Genomic DNA, 21,199 nt, shown 5'->3' with positions numbered 1-21,199 from the left:
AAAAAACCTAATAATGTGTACGAATGTATATATTCCCTACCATAAGGTAAAATAATAACCCACACTAACACCTTGATAAGGCCACAAGCACCTATAACTAAGGAGGTTCTTCTTTTCTTACAACAATCTTTGCTTCATTTATATATGCAGCATTGTTATAAGGCAAATAATAGTTTTTCAATTACTAATGGTAGCATTTACAACTAATCATTATAATGGTAATTGGATGTTAAATAATGAAAACAAAGTTACATTATATAGACAATTAGATTACGATGTTTCTAACATAAATAAATGTAAGCAGAAGCCAAAATTAATAAACTAAGATGACCATTAAAGAAACATTACATAATTTTAATACCCTCCCTTAATGGTCATTGTTCTAACTACCCGACAGAAGACAATCTGCAAGTCATTTGGTCACATATGCATAAAAGGCTACACCTTTCTCTTCAAAATGATTTGTCACATGAGTGGGCAGCTGATACCATACCTGAAGCTGCAAAACTTCTACCCAAAATCCTTCCAACCTGATGTTGGGAAACAAAATTGTCTCTTCCCGTAGCTAGAGACACAAAGTTCAGCTTCCAAAATTGAAATCATGATTTCAAGAAGAAAATCATTAAACCTTCCAAGGCTTGAGAAAAACAGACACAGTTTGGCTCAGAAAATTGGAAAAAGCTTTTGCAAATGAGTATTACAGTCCAAAACAGAATACAAGTAACCACATTTTTTGCGGAGAAAATCACCAAAGCCTTGATGTGATGCTGAGACCAACTTTTTTTAGGAGATAATTCAGAAAATCCAATAGTAATTTTTTGGGGAAAGAATAAGAAACTTTACAATAGTTTAATAGGGAAAAAAATATAAAACCTTATTTTTTTATTTTTTTATTTTTTTTGAGTGGGTGGGGGTGGCGGTGGGGAACACAAAAGCCATGTTAAAACACCACATTTTTTCATAAAAGCGTCAAAAAACTAATTGCTCCAAAAACCCTACCTATTCAAAAGCAGACCCATGATTTTTGATGGAAAAAAATGTAAAACCTAAGCACAAATGCACACATGAACACCAAGAAAATCAGGGCAACACAAAACACAAAAAGAAAGAGGTCACATTGGAGAAACGTGGGCTCCCGACAAAAAAAACTGCCCAAATGCAGGTTTGAACACACACGAACAGAAATGAATTACGGAGAAATAGGTTCCAAACAGAAGAAAAATGTCAGAATGAAGATTGTAAAACACGAAAAAACCCGAACCAAAAAAAATCTCTCTCATTAGCACTGGAAACAGCTCCAGCAGATAACAAACACAGTCTACCAGAAGAAACACTCAGAAACCTTTCAAAATTTCAGACAACAAGCTTCGCAATTTGCAACAAATAAACAACCTTCAATTTTTGTTGTAAAAACTAAAAATATTGAGCCAAAAAAGGCAAGAGCCTATAGGACAACAGTTAATTGTGAGCATCTTATCTAGGAGGTCTTGTATTTGAGTCTACTCGAGCTTAACACATAATAATAATTAATCTCAACAAATAATAATAATTAATCTAAGCATTGGCTCATTACCTATCAAAAACAAAAATAAAAAATTGAGCCGAAAAAATTTATAAACATTTCAATAAAAAACTTAGGATTTACATGACCAAGTTTTTAATTAAAAAATTGCCAAACTAAAAAAGCCCATTGATTTGCTCCGATACAATGTAATGGTAATTGGATATTGAATAATAATAAAAATGGAGTTACCAATTACATTACAATGTTTCAAAAAAGACAAATGTAAACAAAAGCTAGAATTACAGAGTACCCAAACTAAGATAACCATTAAAGAAACATTACATTATTTTAATAATCATGTTACAAAGGACAAATATTGTGTATTTTCTTTGTTGGTTATCTTGTTTTGATTATCTATTTTCCTATAATTTTATTGGATATAATTTTGTATACACTTAAGAATTGTCAAGTAAATTAATTAAATATTTTAATATTTAATTAATGTCTTTCTTCCATTAATCTGAATAAGTCATTTAATTTATTAAGTTAATTCATTTTTGTCAATTAATTAAATATTTTATATTTAATTACTATTATTCTTCTATTAGCTTTAATAAATTATTCAATTTGTTAAGTTAATTCACCTAGGTTATTTGCATTATCCTAAGTCCATTAAATAGTCATATTAAGTGATTTATTAAAAATACTTAATTACACACTCACCTAAGTGAGTAAGTTTCCTAGTCCATGTCATGTGACACATCACCTATGCACAAATAATTAATTTTAATAAATTATTAATTAACTCCATTTACCATCACCATGTGTCCTATTTTTATGGGGTGAGAAATAGGTATGTGTCCTCAAAGAATGAGTCACACGAACACTTGTCTTCACGTGACTTGGTGTTTAGGAGACATGTCTTTGGGTGACAAAGTCCTCCCCATCTTTCCTATACTATAGGAGTTAGTCAATCCACCTCATAGGATCAAAGATGACTGATGAGACACTTGTCCAAGAGTCCTCCTTTAGGGAAGGGTCTTCTCAAGAGTTTCAGTGAATATATGCGCCATGTGTCTCTCCTTCTCCTATTAAACATCTTCATGTCCATGTGAGAAGAACATCTTCCCTAGTGTTTCTCTCACATTCTAACTAAGTCTTTTCTCTCAACCTCCTTAACCGAGTCAATCTCATCCGTCCACTTGTTCTAGGTTCCCTCTACCATCGGATGTCACCACCTAGGCTAGGGTCCTCCAAAAGTCTATAAAAGGAACCCACATTTCCTCACACAAGCTAATTAGCACTCTTAGTATTCAAGCAATTAGCATTCTAGCATCCTTTAGCATTCAAGCAATTATCAAGCAAATCATAGCATTTTCATAATCATATCATGGCTCCATTAGGTTCTTAGTTCATCCATCACAATCCATCATTTCATCTAGTTCGTAGAGCATTCTACGTTGATAGAATTGCTTTAAAATTCATAATTCTCCAACACCTTGAAGCATCTTGAAGGAAGGAGCTGATTCAAGTTTGGGAGCTCACAAAACTAACAACTCAAAGTTTTGGAGAACAATGGAGGCACAGGTGAGTAAAGGTTAAAGTCACTTTGATTTGTAATCCTTCATTGGGTGTGCATAATTAGATTAGATTAGTTGTTTTATAGTCTTTTCTGCATTGTCACTAATTTTTACATACATATTCTATTATTCGCCAATGTTTTAATTGGTATTGTTAAAGCTGGCCTTGTTTTACAATCCATATAAATATCCCAAAAAAAATACCATCAAACATTCAAATAGTTGTCTAGGATTCAACAGTCCCAATAATTACTGATGCAAGAGCATCCTAAGCTTGTTTGCAATCCTACATGTTTGGAGGGACTTTGGCTTCAACGTTGTGGAGTTCGGCAGATATTGGTGCTCGGCATGGCCTGGGAACTCGGCATGGTCTTTGGTTGCTCAGCATGGTCTCTGGAACTCGGCATGGTCTCTAGAGCTTGGCTATGCTTGGGAATTTACTAGTGCTCGGCTTGGTTTTGCTAACACTCAGCTTGGTCTTGGTTTATGTTGGTGCCAAATTGTTTGTGAGCTGACTTTTGGCATTTAATTTTTGTATGGGTATTTAATTCAGTGTTGTAACCGACTTGTGGCTCAACCTATATTTAATGTAAGGGATTTAATTTAGTTTGTAATGAGCTAGGTTGACTTGTGGCTTAGTTGGGTATAAGAAAGGGTCTTGTAGAGTCTTTTGGTATTATGATTAATTCCAGCTTGGAGAAGGGGATGAAGGGTAGATGTGAATTTTGAAGAGCTAGGGTTGCAGCTTAGGAACCAAAAGATTGCTTGGTGGACCTAAGGGTACAAGTGTGAACTCTTCTTGGTGTTCTTATCCAATTGTGGATTTGGACTAGCTGGAATTGGTGTGTGGTAATTGGATCTTGTGGGATCTTGCAAAACTGGTATTGTAATTGTTGTTTGTATTTGGCCCTAACCCGGAAGGCTTTACAGTCGGGCATATTGCATGTAATCAGTTATATCTATGAATAAAGAGATGTGATTTGGTATCAGATCTTGCATCATTGTTGTTTCATTGTTGTATTTCCACTGTGAGGTTGTTTGTTGGGGGCTAGGACATTTCCATTGGGGATTCTCCTGCCTCGCACTACATAAGGTGGTATCAAAGCCAAGGTTGCTCCTGAGTGTGTGGACAAATCGCCGAAGTTGTGGCCGTTTACACCAAGACTTGCAAAGAAGGTTGATCTTGTGACTGATTGATCTTCTGGATTGGTGGATCTGTTGCTTAGGGTTTGCTAAAATTTTGGAAGATGCCTCCAAGAAAATTCGACCCTAAGGCAATTGAGGATCTTAGTGATGTTGTGGAAGAAAGGATCTCAGAGAAGATAAAAGCTGAGTTCAAATCTGAGATTGCATTGATGAAAAGTGACATGATTGCTGAAATTGTAACTGCTTTAGGTGGTGTACCTAGGCATATGGGTATCGAAGCTAGTTATGAGGAAGTTGTTGAAGACTTTGAAGTTGTTGGATCTAGTGGGGAGGACAGAAGTGATCATGTGAAGAGACCTATTGGAACTAGAGTTGGTCAGTTTGCTAGACTTGAATCTCAGTTAAAGCTGAAGCATAAGATGGAGGTTCTAATTTCTCAAGTACTTTAACTCCTGAAGACCTGACTGATTGGATTCGTGAATTGGAAGACTACTTTGAGCTTGAGGATATTGAGGATCCACTCAGAGTGAGGTTGGCATAAACTAAATTGAAAGGACAAGCTGCTCTTTGGTGGAAAGAACTGCAAAAAGACAGAGAGGAGGAAGGTGAAATGAAGATCACTAGATGGAGGTTGATGGTGACTAAGTTGAAGGCTAAGTTCATTCCTATTGATTATGAACTTGAGTTGTTTAAAAGGTTGTAGAATCTGAAACAGAAACATATGTTTGTGAAAGATTATATCGAGGAATTCTACAAGTTGACTATTTGGTCTGGTCAAAGAGAATTGTCAAAGGAAAAGGTAGCTCAATACATTAATGGTTAGAGATTCAACATTCAAGAGGTCGATATGCTAATGCTATAAAGGCAGAAGATAAGTTGAAAAAGAAAAGTCAAGGTAATGCTAGAGGGAAGGAGAAGCAAGATAGCTTGGCACAAGCTAAACCGAGTGATGAAGGTGAACCTCAGAAAAGAAGAACAAGTGGAGGTGGATTCAAAGGTAATTGTTTTAGGTATGGTCAAGAAGGGCATAGATCTTTTGAATGTCTGATTGGTAGGACAACTGCTGTTGTGATGACATTGCAATCCAAGACAGTAAGCCTAAGCAATGAGAGAGTTTGATGGCTTGGTGAGTACTCGTTGGTTAGAGGACATTGGATTCTTGTCAGAGGACTAATTTGTTCAGGACTTCTTGTAAGTCTAGTGGTAAAGTTTGCAAGGTGATTGTGGATGGTAGTAGTACTGATAACCTTGTGGCTAAGGAGATGGTTCAGAAACTTGGTTTGAAGAGAATGAGACATCCTTATCCTTATAGGATTGGCCGGTTGCAAGGTGAGCATGCTTTGGAAGTGAGGGAGCAATGTCTTGTTAATTTTCAGATTGAGCAGTATAAGGATCAAGTGTTGTGTGAGATTGTAGACATGAAGAGTTGTTGTGTTACTTGGTAGACCTTGGCAGTATGATTGTAGGGTTGTGCATGATTGTGTCAAGAATGTGTTTACTGTTGAGAAAGGTCGCAGGAGGTTTAAAATGATTCCTTTACAAAATGAATAACTCGGTAGGAGGAACCTGAGTATTGGCAGATTGAGTTGGCAAATTTTGAGAAGGTTGGAGACCAATGTGTAAAGCAGACCTGTAGCACACCTAAGATGGATGTGAAGAGACAAAAGAACAAAGGAAAGAGTGTAAAGTTGAAGACTTGGAGGATATGTATGTGAAGAACCAATTTGGGATTTATGTGTTTCAATCCCAGAAGATGTTCTTCCAGCTACTGAGAACATCTTTTTGAACCTAGGGTGTCTGATGCAAGAGCATCCTAGCCTTGTTTGCAATCTTGCATGTTTGGAGGGACTTTGGCTTAAAGTTGTGGAGTTCGGCAGATACTGGTGCTCAACATGGTCTGGGAACACGGCATGGTCTGGGAACTCGACACGATCTGTGCAACTCGACATTGTCTGTGGAACTCGGCATGGTCTCTAGAACTCGTCATAGTCTCTGGAACTCGGCTATGCTTGGGAATTTACTGGTGCTCGGCTTGGTTTTGCTGACACTCAGCTTGGTCTTGATTTCTGTTGGTGCCGAGTTGTCTGTGAGCCGACTTTTGGCATTTAATTTCTGTATGGGTATTTAATTTAGTGTTGCAGCCAACTTGTGGCTCAACCTATATTTAATGTAAGGGATCTAATTTAAATTGTAATGAGTTGGGCCGACTTGTGGCTGAGTTGGGTATAAGAAGGGGTCTTGTAAAGTCCTTTGGTATTATGATTCATTCTAGCTTGGAGAGGGCGATGAAGGGTAGATGCAAATTTTGAATAGCTAGGGTTGCGGCTTAGGAACCAGAGAATTGCTTGGTGGACTTGAGGGTACAAGTGTCAATTCTTCTTGGTGTTCTTCTCTAGTTGTGGATCTAGACTAGCTCGAATTGGTGTGTGGTAATTGGATCTTGCAAAACTGGTATTGTAATTGTTGTTTGTATTTGGCCCTAACCCAAAAGGTGTAATGTCCCCATCTTTTTAGCCTCTCAATGGAGTTCTTAGCCTTTCATTCTTTGAAGGCTAAGTGGAAAAATAAGGTGAAATAATTAAATTAATTTCTTATAAAGTCATTAAATAATTTAAAAATTAAAAGGTGACTTTATATTTAATTAATTTAATTAAGAAGTGACTAAAATAAATATTAAATCATAAGTCACTAAAATAATATTATATTATATGGAAAAGGGAATCTTCTAGAAGCACAACTAATTATTGTTGGAAAAGAGGAAGCTTCTAGAAAAGTGCAATAAAATAATATTTTATGTTCTTCTAGAAGGGGTGAAGGAATAGAATAAATAGAGGAGAGAGCCTCATTGTAGGGCATCCAGATTTGATATTGACATTCGCTTGTGCACTTGTGAAACCAAGGGTTTCTACAAGACATTTCAGTCATTGAGAACGACAATTCTCTTTGATTGACAACTTTGAGGCTGTGAAACTATCAACTGATATTGTTGCATTTGCTGGAGGTGATATTTCAGTCATCTCATTGAAGCTTATTGAGTTTTTGCCGCAATTCATGAAGAAGATTCACTTCAAATTTTCGCTACAGGAATCGTGGACAATGTCATTGCTACAAGAATCGTGAATAGTGTTATCGCTACAGTGGTCGGGAATAGTATTGCTACAATGTTGTCAACGATAACACTACAGTGCATGATAGATTCTAATCAGTTTAAAAGTTTCCTACCAATCTCAGGTTCCCTTCATTTTATCTTCATGTTTATGCATTAACTGAAAATACATCTACATGGTTCTGTATGGATAGTCTAGTTAGATTGTTGAAGGCACTTTAACCTGATTTTATATCAGAATTTTTATATCAGCATAATATCAATTTTGAAGTTTGAAATATAATGTTAGTTTGCATACCAACTGTTTGACATAATGTCAATTGGCTGTAAGTGTTAATTTGCATTGAATAGATGTCATATATTGCATCAAGAAAAAAACAAAAAGAGTTGCATTTCATGTTAGGTGTAGACTAAGCGGAAGAGAAGTCATTTTTTCAGTCATCCTATGATATTAGCAGTCATCTTTCTTATTCTGAAAACAAACTGAAAATAAAATCAGTCATATATCCCTCTACTGTACAAGCGTTTGACAAAATTTCTAAATGCAAATATAGCAAGTTTCAATCAGCTTTGGACAGGGATATTATAGAAGGCCTTACAGCCAGGCATATTGCATGTAATCAGTTATATCTATGAATAAAGAGTTATGATTTGGTATCAGATCTTGCATCATTGTTTTTTTGTTGTATTTCCACTATAAGGTTGTTTGTTGGGGGCTAGGACATCTCCATTGAGGACTCTCCTGCCTTGTATTGCATCAATTACATAAGATGTGCATGCATTCTCAAAAACAGTGGACAATTACACAATTGGAGTATCAACTATAAGGTTTTCTAGCACTAGACCTAAGACCAATTTTCTCAGCAAGACCAAGATGATACTAAAGGTCTGATTTCCAAGCTAGAAGATTTGTTCACTGCAAGCTCCTTAAGTGGTTTTTCTTTGAAGAAAGCCTCATCCACCAATAAGATGTATCTCATAGCAGGTCAGTCTCGTATAAATCATGCTTGAAGTCTATAAACCTTATTCTACAATCTTTCAAATACAACACTCTTGGGTAGTCTGCTTTCCAAACCTAATTACATTTTAAGTGGGCTATTTATAGCCAATTGTACTTTTTGTTCTTGCGAAGATTTTTAGTAACAAATTTTTATAAAAATAATTTGAGAAAGTAAATTGAAGCTTATTCTGACAACTTTCTCTAGTCATAAGGAATTTTCCCTGGAGGCTATGAATGTTACCATCTGCCAAACCACGCACCTTAAAATCAAAAGACTAGAATTTAGTCAATCACTACAAAAACCATAAACATCAAAAGGGACGTTAATTTTTAGTATCAAGATTTAAAATATTGGGTTTTTTTAATTTAGGACACTAACACAGCATCAAAATGTAATAGTCAAATGCCCAATACAACAAATTCAAAGAAAAATAAAGGGTAAACCAACGCCTCAAAATTGATAGCCTCTTACCAACATCTGCTACTTCATAATCACTCGTATCATCACTTCCAACCTCTCGCTCACTTTCTTCTTCCTCCCCACTGCTAACACCTTCTTGTTCTCTCTGCCTACATTTAACAAAATACAATCAAATGTTTCTTATCCAAAAGCTGAATGGTTAAACATATTATGTTACAGAGATATTCCATGTTTCAAATAAAATTGTGGCCCAAGTGCTCCAAATATCTTCTAGGGTTCATAATTGAATACAAGCCAACCAACAAATAATAAATATGATAAAAGAATTTTCTAATCAGAGCCATAAGTAATTACTGCTATACAACATTGAGCGTTAATGTTTCTTCTAGTAAATGTCGGAAATCCAAAAATATAAAATAATATCCCAAGTCATACAAGTCATATAAGAATCAGCTAATTTATACGAGCAAGCAACCTGTAAAACAAATAAAGATAAAAAACTGCAATATTAAAAACTACAGGTTGGTTAATATGCTTCTCTAGCTAACTACTAGAACATTATAATGTTTCTTTAACGGTCATCTTAGTTAGCCTTTAATTTATTAGGTAGTTTCTATTTCTGTCCTTAGTTAACGATTATTTAATACAACTACACCAACATCGATTTACCACAACATGGTATCAAAGCAGGTTGATGAGATTTCATAAAATTAGGCAATTTTTTAAAAAAATATTCGAGCCCCTTTTGATCTAGAATAGTTTTCCAGAAAATTGTTTTTCGATATTTTAAAATAAAAATCATTGGAGGTTTTTTTATGAGACTTTTGTGGTTCATCTTCGAAGATTTGTGTTGGAAATCGCAAGCCTGGTTGAGGGTTTTGATCTCATGATTTCTCAGTCGCAGCTAAAGTTTCTGATTTTTTAGAGTTGCATGTACTTGCTCGTTTGTTGCATGTACTTGCATCACTTGCATGTAACTTGCATGTGTTGTTGTTTAATATGCTTCTCCAGCTAACTAGTACAATATTATAATGTTTCTTTAACGGTCATCTTAGTTAGTCTTTAGTTTATTAGGTAGTTTCTATTTCCGTTATTAGCTAACGATTGTTTAATACAACTATACCACCATCGATTTACCAGAACATGGTATCAGAGAAAGTCGATGGGAATTCATAAAATTTGGCAATTTTTTAAAGAAATATTCGAGCCCCTTTTGATCTGGAATTGTTTTCCAGAAAATTGTTTTTTCGAGAATTTGAAATAAAAATCATTGGAGGTTTTTTAATGAAACTTTTGTGGTTCATCTTCGAAGATTTGTGTTGGAAATTGCAAGCCTAGTTGAGGGTTTGGATCCCGTCATCTCTCAGTCGCAACTAAAGTTTCTGATTTTCGAGAGTTGCATGTACTTGCACGTTTGTTGCATGTATTTGCAGCACTTGCATGTGTTGTCTTACCATGCAAAGCCTCATGTTTTGCCACATGAAGATATTTCTAATGGGTTACTATAATTTTTCCCTCAAAATTTTGATTCTGTAATTTGTAAAGTTGTGTGGGATTGATGTGTGGCTTTATAATTTTTCCTCAAAAATTATCAGGTGGGTTTGTAATTTTTCCTCAAAAGTAATTTGTTGGGTTTTACTGTTTTTCCTAAAATACAAAGCTTTTTATTCTCTGATCTGTGTGTTGAATTCTGTAGTTTGGTTTTGATTGATTTTTCACCTCAAAAATCATGTTGAGTTTTGAACAATCTTTTACCTCAAAAATTGTGTTGGGTTTTTGTCAATTTTCCTCCTTAAAAAGCATGGCTTTTTGCAATTTGTTTCAGAGCATCATGCTCACCTACAAAGTTTGGAAGGTTTGATGATATCTCCTCAAGATTGTGCTGTTATTTTTGGTGTCTATCTTTGTCTCTAGAGAAGACCAGCTTTGGTGTCCAACATCAAGATGGTTGCATTTGTGATGATTTTTGGTCAGATGTTTTGCTGATTCTGGGAGGGTTAGTGGAAGACTTATCTCAGTGGCAGAGTCCGTAGCAGGCTCTTGTCTTTTGTTGCAAAGCATACTGAAGGAGACACCCTTTTTTGTTCGTTTTTGGGCAGATTTTGGCTTCCTGGTCATTTACATTTTGCAGATCCAGGGAGGGTCTCAGTAGCAATAAGAAGATGTTTTGAAGAAGTTGTGACTAATAAACATCAATTAGACATTGACCATTAAGGGAGGGTTTTAGAATATTATAATGTTTCTTTAGGGCCCGTTTGGTTGCCGGAATTAGAAGGGAATTGGTATACGGAATTCTTAAAAATTTGTAATCCACTATTTGGGTCCGCCAAATCGGAATTGGGATTGAAAAAAATAAGAATCTGGTATGCCCATTTATCCCCCAAAATCTAGATTTGGTATTCCACCTAAATAGGTGGAATTGGTCTAATTCTCATTTTAATTCCAATTTGCCTCAAAACGAGCATTACAAAATGATTAGAATGAAATCTGTTTTCAGGTCCGACTGACGTATATTTTTTCCCGCTCGTTTTCCATTATTACTCTTCGTGGATCATTACTTTGCTCATATATTTTTCTTGCCTCTGGTTATTACGTATGCATTTAGGGCTTTTCATTTTCTAGTTTGCAGAGGTATGCATTTTGGGATTTTTGCCCTGCGGTTTGGGCTGTGCATGTCTTAGGGCTTGAAAGAATTTATTTTTTCCTGCAATTTAGGGAGATTGAAGCCGAATTTTCTTTTGGCTCTGAAGTGGTCTTTCTGCAAGCTCAATTTTTGCTACCTATTGAAAGGTAATGAAACCCTCGAAAATATGTTCTCCATCATTTCTTGTTGCTGTAAGTGGAGACTTTTGTTTTGGTTTGCATATACAGGGCTTCATTCTCTTTCCTTCACCTAACAGTCACACACATGTAGGATAGTTTGTCATTGCTTTTCTTCAAGAAGAGTTTGGAGATTGTTTGATTTTCTTGTTCATACATCTGTATCAATAATGATAATAGAGCTTGAAATTAAAACAAATGGTGACTTTAAATCCCTTTCCATTTATTCTACTATCATTCTTTAGATCTGTGACAGGATGGGAGCGACAGACTAGAGTTCAGTTACCCACATAATAGAGGCAAATTTTTGCAAGACAAATAGTTTTAAGTTCTTAGATGGGAGCAACAGTAGGGGATTATTTGATTGGTATTCCAATTCCAGTTGTGCAACCAAACAAAGGAAACGTGTTTTCTATAATGAATTCTTGGTCAACCAAATGGTGCCAAATCAAATTCCCAAAACTATAAGCTGGATTTCAAGTTCCAGAATCCCAAATACAGCATTCTGAATGCCAATTCTTAAATTGTATTCCACCAACCAAACGGGCCCTTAATGGTCATCTTAGTTAGTCTTTAGTTTATTAGATAGTTTCTATTTCCATCTTTAGTTCATGATTGTTTCTTTTAGAAACATCGTCTTTGTAAATCTACATAAGGAGCTTTCAACTCCTTTGTTTAATGCAACTACAGCAACATCGGTTTACCAAAAACAATAACATTATGTGAATTGGAACTGCCTTGTAGAAGTACAAGATATATAAGCTAGACAAATGAATGCCTAATTTACAAAGCAGATAAGCTATCAAATTAAAAGACCTTGAATCAAAACAAGAAGGATGCAATACGTATAAACATTCACCTCTTATTATAGACATGGGCAAAAGATCCAGAACTTGATTTAAGAGATGATAATAATGTATCATATATAGAAGAGTCCATCTGAACTTCTTCAGGGTCTGATTCACTTCCCTCAACTACATCATCCAGAGTCTCTGCAGATATTAATTTGAAATGTTTCAGAAAGATCAGCTGATTATAATCACAATGTGCACTTCACAGATAATAAAAATTACAATTGGACCTAAAATTTGTCTAACCACTAGAGTAAGCTCTCCATTAAATAGTGTCTTCAAATGAAAACACATACAGTAGTGACAGAATTTAACAAACAGTAAATACTAAAGATATCATAACAGATAATAGTAAGTTATTCACTAAATTACCGGTTCAGATGTGGGGATCAGTGTAGGGACACAAACCCAATACGTGGGTGCCTAGAAAAAAATATTGGGGGTTTGGGTGTGTGAGTATGCGGGTGTGCATATGTATATGTATTATATCTACAAAAAATAAGAGAAATATACAGAATTCTAAAACTAAATCATTTCATAGTATGATACTTATTGATCAATGCCTAGTGCCACAGATAAATATTAAATGACAAACAATAGTTCAAAAATATAATTCAAAATAATAATTTATTTCTTAATCTTAACTTTGACTCAGAGTCCTCTGATGCAAAAACGATTGAAGGTGGCTTCCTCCAGTTCTTATGTTGCCAGTTATATATCATCAATTACCATCTATCAGCTTTTTTAGGCATTACATTTCTTATTCTGAATAAACAGAGCTTTGTTAGGTATTGCCTTGGCATGCTCTAGTCACTTAAGTATTGTGATATGTTGTGTTTCCAAGCATGTCTGTTTGTCTGTCCAAGTGATATTTAAGCTTTGAGATTGGTCATGGTCATCACCGTGTTTGTTATAAGTGGTTACCAGCCATTTGTTGAATTGACGCATCTTCGTCGTGGATATCCGTGCATGTTACGATTTGCCGCATTGCAGGGCTCCCCTTAGTATTCTCTTGAGTTGAAAGAGCATCTGTATTTTTGAAGAATGTGCTTTGAATGAACATTTTGGTATGTGAATACTGTGTTAAGTTCTATTTCTACTTAGTGTTATCTGTAGCAAATAAAATAAAAATAAAAACGCTTTTTTATTAAGTTTTGGGCCCACTTTCTAAATGAGGCCCATGGGTGCACACCAAGTACTGCGGGTGTGCAGGTGTGCACTCCCTGGCACACCCACAGTGCTGGGCATGCACCCTGCATGCCCCAGCATGTACCCACAGACCCACCCAAACCAGGTGTGCACCTGCACAAGGGATGAGGCCTGTGGGTACAAACCCTGCAACATAGGTTATTCAGCATGCTTAAAATCTACAATATGTGATAACTTTCTTCAATAAGGAGCACAGGAAACTATAAAATTATTTTCTGTAAGTGTGATACCTAACTCTACATGGCAGCAATTATAATCATTCAATTGAGCATTACTTGTTCTAGATAGAAAGCTACCTAGCGACATAAATATAGAAGACGGAACCTCGAGACACCAACTATTTGTTAAAAGATTCAAATATACATGTATTTAAATGTTTAACAGCTTTAAAGTCCAACATTATTGACATTTACACATGTTTATTGAGGAGATGATTTTGAGTCCTGAAAAATATCATTTAAAACTGATCTTAGCATTTAATGAAAAAAAAGATAAAACCAAATGCAACAAAGAATATGTTGCACAAGAATGTAGGTATCATTTTCCTTGTACTTATTGTTAGAAAAGTGCCATTGCAAGATAATATGCAAGACAAGCACTGCTAAGCAGGTTTTCTTCCATAGAAAGGATGAAAGGAGGAGACCCTATCCAAGTCAAAGGAAAAAAACGTTAAGATACGCACAAAGAATTTGTGTATCTCTAAACCTCACAATTATCGTCTCATTGAAAAATACAAGGGAATGGCACTGGGATACGAAGTACTAGAGACTCCACCCAAAGCTTCACCGGGCAAGATTGAGCAACCACCAAGAAAAGAGGAAAGGAAGCATGGAAAAGTACCAAGATAATGGGAAAAAAAAGCTCTCCCAAGAATCTTCGGCATCATTCAATGGTAAAGAGTTGTCATCTCATTCATGGTGTAAGAATTGCCAATAGCAACATACAACCAAGATCTAGAGGCCAATGAATTACATATATATATATATATATATATATATATATATATATATATATATATATATATATATATATATATATATATATATATATAGAGAGAGAGAGAGAGAGAGAGCAACACACACACGGGGGGGAGGGAGAGAGGGAGTGGACAAGAATAAACTGAATTATCATCAATATTGTTAGTTTAGTTAGCTTTGGACAACTGTTTGTCCATATGCTATTATTTAGAAAGTAATTGTTTTGCTAACTAATTGGTTAGATTAGACTTTAGAGACAATATTTGTTAATTAATTGACCACTTTTGGAAACAACTAGAAACCGACTTGGTTAGGGTTGTTAAGTTGTTTTAATCTCGACTGTCGATTGAGAATCAGTCTCGGCTGTTGGTTTACCAACAAGAGTAGTATAAAAGGAGGTCAAGGGGGCATTTGAAGAACAAGAAGTTTGGAGAAACATTTGCAATGCTAGCAAATGAGTTTGTAAGTTTGCAGTGTTAGCAAGGGCGCGGTGCTAGCGTGAGAATAGCAGTGGGGAATATCAGCGAGAGAAATTAGGAGGTTGTTGGAGTTTTGCCAGTGAGAGACAAGGAATTTTGTATCTCTTGATTTGCTGAAGTTTAATATAATTCCTCATCTGTAGAACTGGTTTTCCCTTAGGGATTTTTCTAGAGAGAATTTGTCCAAAAATATTGTGTTCATTGTGTTGCGCATTTCTTTCCATATTTTGTAAGTGAAGTTGCAGTTATGTTGTTTTCTGATATTAGTTGTGAATTAGTTTCCAGCAGTTTAATAATCATTTATGATAGGAGATTATAATCAGTGACTGCAATAGTTAAGTTTTCACATAGTATCAGAACATTGTTAAGGGTAGAAGAGTTTTGCCCTAGGAAAGAAATTTTGATCTCTTTCGATTTATTATTACTTTAATCCCTTGAGATGGCTTCAGCTGGTTTGAGAGATCAAGATAGATTGGATGCTGCCTCGAATTTTGGTGTCTGGAAGGCCAAAATTTCTTTATTGTTGGAAAAGAATGGTATCAAGAATTATGCTACCAGTGATGTACCTATACCAACAGATGCAACACAACTTGCAACATATAAGAACGACGATGCCAAGGCGAGGAGGATTATCCTTGATGGTGTCAAGGATCATATTGTTCCACATATCGCAGAGCTAAATACAGCGAAGAAGATGTGGGACGCCATTCTAAATCTATATCAGAATGCTACCACCAACAAGAAGTTGATTCTTAGAGAGAAGCTAAAGAATACCCGGATGAACCAGGGAGAAGACATCACAAGTTACCTCACCAAGCTCAGACTTGTCAAGGATGAGTTAGCAACTATTGGAGATAGCCCTAGTGATGACGAGCTACTGAGAATAGCCCTAAATGGGTTTACTAAACAATGGAGTGTATTTGTTCAAGTTGTCAGTGGACGAGATACTTTACCGAGTTCATATCGACTATGGATTGATTTCACTCAGGAGGAGTTTAGACTAAGTCTTGTCCATGGGGCCAACAAGAGTCAAAAAAATGAGGTGGAACAAGAGAACGTTGCCCTAGCGGGTAAAGGGAAAGCAAAGAAGGGATCTAGCAAAGGATCGAATTCACAAAGTGAGAAGAAGAAGAAGAACCTTTTCAAGGTCAAGTGCTTTGGATGTCACGAGTTTGGCCACTATGTTAGTGATTGCCCAAAGAGGAAGAAGGGTAAGAAATAGGTGGCAACTTCAACAAGTGCGGAAGAACTCTCCAATAGAACGGAAGATGAGTTTGCACTCATAGCTTGTATGGTTAGCTCAACCTCACAGTGTGTTTGGTATATAGATAGTGGGGCGTAATTTCATATGACAGGAGTTAGAGAGGACTTCTCCAGTTACAAGGAGGAGGACACCAACATCCAAATTTCTATGGGAAACTTGTCCAAACTCAACCCAGTTGGGAAAGGGACTGTTCAATTTCAGAGGGAGAATGAAAAAATAATTCCACTTAATGATGTGTTACATGTGCCACGTTTAGGTATGAATTTGATTTATATATCTATCCTTCAGGATGGGGGGTATAATGTACTCTTTAGAGGGACAAATGTGTTGATTAAGCACAAGGATTGGAAATCACCTATAACTATTGGAGTTAGGAGTGGTCGCCTTTATAGATTGCAGTTTGATACTCCTAAGGCACTCATGAGCAGCAGTAATCCTAGAGATCTTGGTGAGCTATGGCATAGAAGGATGGGCCATATTCATCATGGAGCACTTAGATTGCTTCGTGAGATGGTGACAGGTGTTCCAGAGGTGAGCACAGAGCATGACGATGTATGTAAGGGATGTGTGTTGGGGAAGTTCGTGAAAGCATCTTTTCCAAGGAGTGACACCAGAGCTAAGGGTGTTCTTAATCTAGTACATTCAGATGTTTGTGGACCGATGTCGACAAAATCTCTTAGAGGATATGAGTACTATATTACTTTTATTGATGATTTCTCTAGAAAGACCTAGATATACTTCTTGAAGACTAAGGATGAAGTTTTCAGTCGATTCCAAGAGTTCAAGGCTCTTGTGGAGAATTCGACAGGAAGGAAGATAAAGGTTCTTCGGTCAGACAATGGAGGCGAGTACAAAGGAAATGTCTTCTTGAAGTTCTGTACCAGAGAAGGAATCAAGAGAGAATGGACTGTTCCTTACAATCCATAGCAGAATGGAGTTGCTAAGAGGAAGAACCGTTCTATATCGGAGGCAGCAAGAGCTATGCTACATGACCAGGACATGCCCTGTTACTTATGGGCAAAGGCGTGTAATACAACAATCTACATTCAAAATAGAGTTCTACACAAGGTGCTAGAGAAGACGACACCAGATGAGGCTTTCACAAGGAAGAAGCCAGATGTTGGTCACTTCAGGATATTCGGGAGTCTGGCATATTGTCATATTCCTGGAGATACACGTACAAAATTAGATCAGCCTGCAGAGAGGGGGTACTTTGTTGGGTACAGCGAGACCTCAAAAGCATATAGGATTTTCATTCCAGCGACTCAAAGAATTATTGTCAAACGTGATGTCAAGTTCATAGAGGACAAGGCATTCAGGAGATCCAGAGATTTGCCAGCAGATGATCAAAGTGAGCAGCCAACAAAAGCTCCAAGACCAAGTCAAGGGCAGCAAAGCTCAAGTACAGTTACCAGTACGAGTGTATGCTCGGGTAGTGAAGATTCACAGAGTATGGAGCAACAGGTGCAACAGGAAATGCATCTAGAGGACTTAGAGGTTGACATTTCATCCTCTACAGTTGGTAGCAGGAACCATGAGGTTCCAAATACACAAAGGGATACTTAGGAGTTTGTGGGAGCTCCTAGGAAGAGTACTAGACTACGGAGACAACCAACCAAGTTCAATGACTATGTGACATTAGTTAGTCAGTTGGTAGATAGTGAGCCTTCTAGCTATCAGGAAGCTACAGAACATCAGGTATGGCGAGATGCTATGGTTGAGGAATATTCCTCAATAATGCAAAAATGATGTGTGGTAGGTACTGTCCAGACCAACAGATAGGGCAGTAGTTGGATCACGTTGGATCTATAAGATAAAGTATGGTGCAGATGGTAGCAGCGAGAAATACAAGGGGAGGTTTGTGGCAAAGGGGTTCTCTCAGAAGGAGGGAATAGACTATGAGGAGACATTTGCTCCAGTTGTCAGGTATACTTTTGTACGAGCTGTAATCTCACTTGCAGCACAGATGGGATGGAAAATCCATCAAATGGATGTCAAGACAGCATTCCTTAATGGTAAGTTGAAGGAGGAGGTATACATAGAACAACCAGAAGGCTTTGTAGCACATAGCAAAGAGACCCACGTGTGCAGATTGAAGAAAGCATTGTACGGACTCAAGCAGGCTCCTAGAGCATGGTATGAGCGCATTGATACATACTTGCAGAAAATGGACTTTGTGAAAAGTGAAGCGGATGCTAACCTCTACTACTTGGTGGTTGGGGGTGAGATTCTCATTCTTGTTCTTTATGTGGACGACCTGTTCCTTAGGTTCACTAAGGCTCATAGTGGACTGCAAGAGAAATCTTGCAGAAGAGTTCGAGATGAAGGATTTGGGACTTATGCACTACTTTCTAGGCATGGAAGTGTGGCAAACAGATGGGGAGATTTTCCTTGGTCAAGGGAAATACTGCATTGAAATCTTGAAGCAAGATGGAGGATTGCAAAGCCATGTCTACACCCATGATCACAAATTGGAGGAAGGTAGATACATCCAGGGAGAAGGATGTAGATCCCACTTTATACAAATAGTTGATTGGTTTGCTTATGTATTTGGTCAACACTAGGCCAGATATAGCATTTGCAGTTAACTCTCTTAGTTAGTTCATGGTTGAACCAAAGAGAATGCATTGGACAGTGGCTAAGCATGTGCTGCATTACTTGCGTGGTACAGTTAAGTATGTGATCATATACATTCGAGGTATTAGGTTGATAGGTTATACTGATGCAAATTGGGCAGGAAGTACAACAGACAAAAGGAGCACTTCAGGGTGTTGTTTTAGCTTGGGATTAGGAGTTGTTTCTTGGTTCAATAGGAAGCAAAAGTCTGTGGCTCTATGTTCAACAGAAGTAGAATACATAATAGCTAGCATGGCGACCTGTGAAGCTATATGGCTTCGGAAGTTGTTAGTAGTTTTGTTTGGTCAGAAGGTTGAGACTACTGTGATACATTGTGATAATCAAAGTTGCATCAAGTTGTCTAAGAATCCAATGTTTCATGATAGGTCTAAACATATAGATATCAAATATCACTTCATCAGAGATTGTGTACAATGGGGAGTTGTTCAACTACAGTACATACCTACAGAGGAGCAAGTAGTAGACATTCTAACTAAGGCATTGGGGAAGGCAAAATTTATCTTCTTCAGAGATAAGTTAAGTGTCATGCAGAACAACTTCCTCGCTAAGAGGGAGTGTTAGTTTAGTTAGCTTTGGACAGTTGTTTGTCCATATGTTATTATTTAACAAGTAATTGTTTTGCTAACTAATTGGTTAGATTAGAGACAAATATTTGTTAATTAATTAACCACTTTTGGAAACAACTAGAAACCGACTTGGTTAGGGTTGTTAAGTTGTTTTAATCTCGACCGTTGGTTTACCAACAGGAGTAGTGTAAAAGAAGGTCAGAGGGGCATTTGGAGAACAAGAAGTTTGGAGAAACATTTGCAGTGTTGGCAAATGAGTTTGTAAGTTTGCAGTGTTAGCATACAGTCTTGCAGTGTTAGCAAGGGCGCGGTGTTAGCGTGGGAATAGCAGTGGGGAATATCAGCGAGAGAAATTAGGAGGTTGTCAGAGTTCTACCAGTGAGAGGCAAGGAATTCTGTATCTCTTGATTTGCTGAAGTTTAATATAATTCCTCATCTGTAGAACTGGTTTTCCCTTAGGGGTTTTTCTAGGGACAATTTCTCCGAAAATATTGCATTCATTGTCTTGCGCATTTCTTTCTGTATTTTGTAAGTGAAGTTGCAGTTGTGTTATTTTTCGATATTAGCTAGGAATTTGTTTTCAGCAGTTTAATAATCGTTTATGATAGGAGATTATTAATCAGTGACTGCAACAATTAAGTTTTCACAAATATGCAATAATTGAACTGCAATGTATAATCAATGAGCAACAGAACTCAATAGATGTGTACAGTCTAGAAGTGTCTGCTTATATAGGCAAGGCAATAAGGGACCATAATGCGACGATAAGTTATCACCCACACAAGGGGAAATCACATGTTCACCAAAGCTGGACCATCTTCCAATTGTGCAATAAAGTATGTGAAACATGTGGAGGACAATAAGTGCACTAAATGTAAAGTGTGATGCGATAACAACTATCACCACCTAAAGTGGAATTTCTTCTCCACCATGTGCAACTAAATTACAAACTCCTAAGTGTCTCAAATGCAAACTACTATCTTTGCATTATCCCAAACTTAAGTAAAGTGTAATTAGTGAATACTAAATTACACCAACACATGGGTAGATAAGATAGTATAAATTTATTAATGTCCAATAAATCACCATAGAAGGGATCAAAGGCTCCGCCAAGAACAAAAAAGTGGACCAGGCCATAATAGGGGCACCAAACAGTGCAACTAGAAAGAAAGTGGAAGAAGCAAGAAACAAACTAACCAACCAAAAGAAGCAAATCCAAGAAAGCAAAAGTGGGATCCAACAGGGAAACCCCTACCACCCCTACGAAGCCAAAGAGCATTTGCTTGATTTACAAACAATAAAAGGTTGGATGTTTTTATTTGTGAGAGAATTTTTGTAGGACTACAAGCATTTCCTATGAATCAAGTTATGTTCAAGATGCAAATTCCACTTCTAGAACAAGCAAGGAGATTTATTTACTCACTATGGGTAAGCATCAAGAGCATTTCCAACTTGAAGCCACATAGGAACAAGAAAGACTAATTGTATGAGGTCTTCACATTTCTTTCTTTGATGATTGGTTATCAAAACCACTTGTGCATGGCAAGGAAGGGTAGGTGGGATAGCATAAAGTTGGGTAGATTCCACCAATAGCAGCAAAATCAAAAGCAATGTCAATGGTATATATTTTCAAGGCTAT

General features: G+C 36.8%; 1 protein-coding gene across 2 annotated transcripts in view; it reads right to left on the bottom strand.

The window, feature by feature from the left end:
* NOF1 (U3 small nucleolar RNA-associated protein) overlaps window positions 1–21,199 on the bottom strand; it is a 341,291-nt gene that overhangs the window by 306,232 nt on the left and 13,860 nt on the right. For both annotated transcript variants that reach the window (XM_089833039.1, XM_089833040.1), the window contains exons 3-4: window positions 12,437–12,569; window positions 8,809–8,906 (exon numbers count right to left, since the gene is read on the bottom strand). In XM_089833039.1, the coding sequence (XP_089689165.1) occupies window positions 8,809–8,906; window positions 12,437–12,569 (231 nt within the window). The remainder of the gene's footprint in view (window positions 1–8,808; window positions 8,907–12,436; window positions 12,570–21,199) is intronic.

The sequence above is a fragment of the Cupressus sempervirens genome, chromosome 5, assembly GCF_028749045.1.
Source record: "Cupressus sempervirens isolate cs-2001-9-10 chromosome 5, ASM2874904v1, whole genome shotgun sequence".
NCBI classification, from domain to species: domain Eukaryota; kingdom Viridiplantae; phylum Streptophyta; class Pinopsida; order Cupressales; family Cupressaceae; genus Cupressus; species Cupressus sempervirens.
Note: the sequence above shows the minus strand (reverse complement) of the source record. Positions and strands in the feature narration are given on the sequence as shown.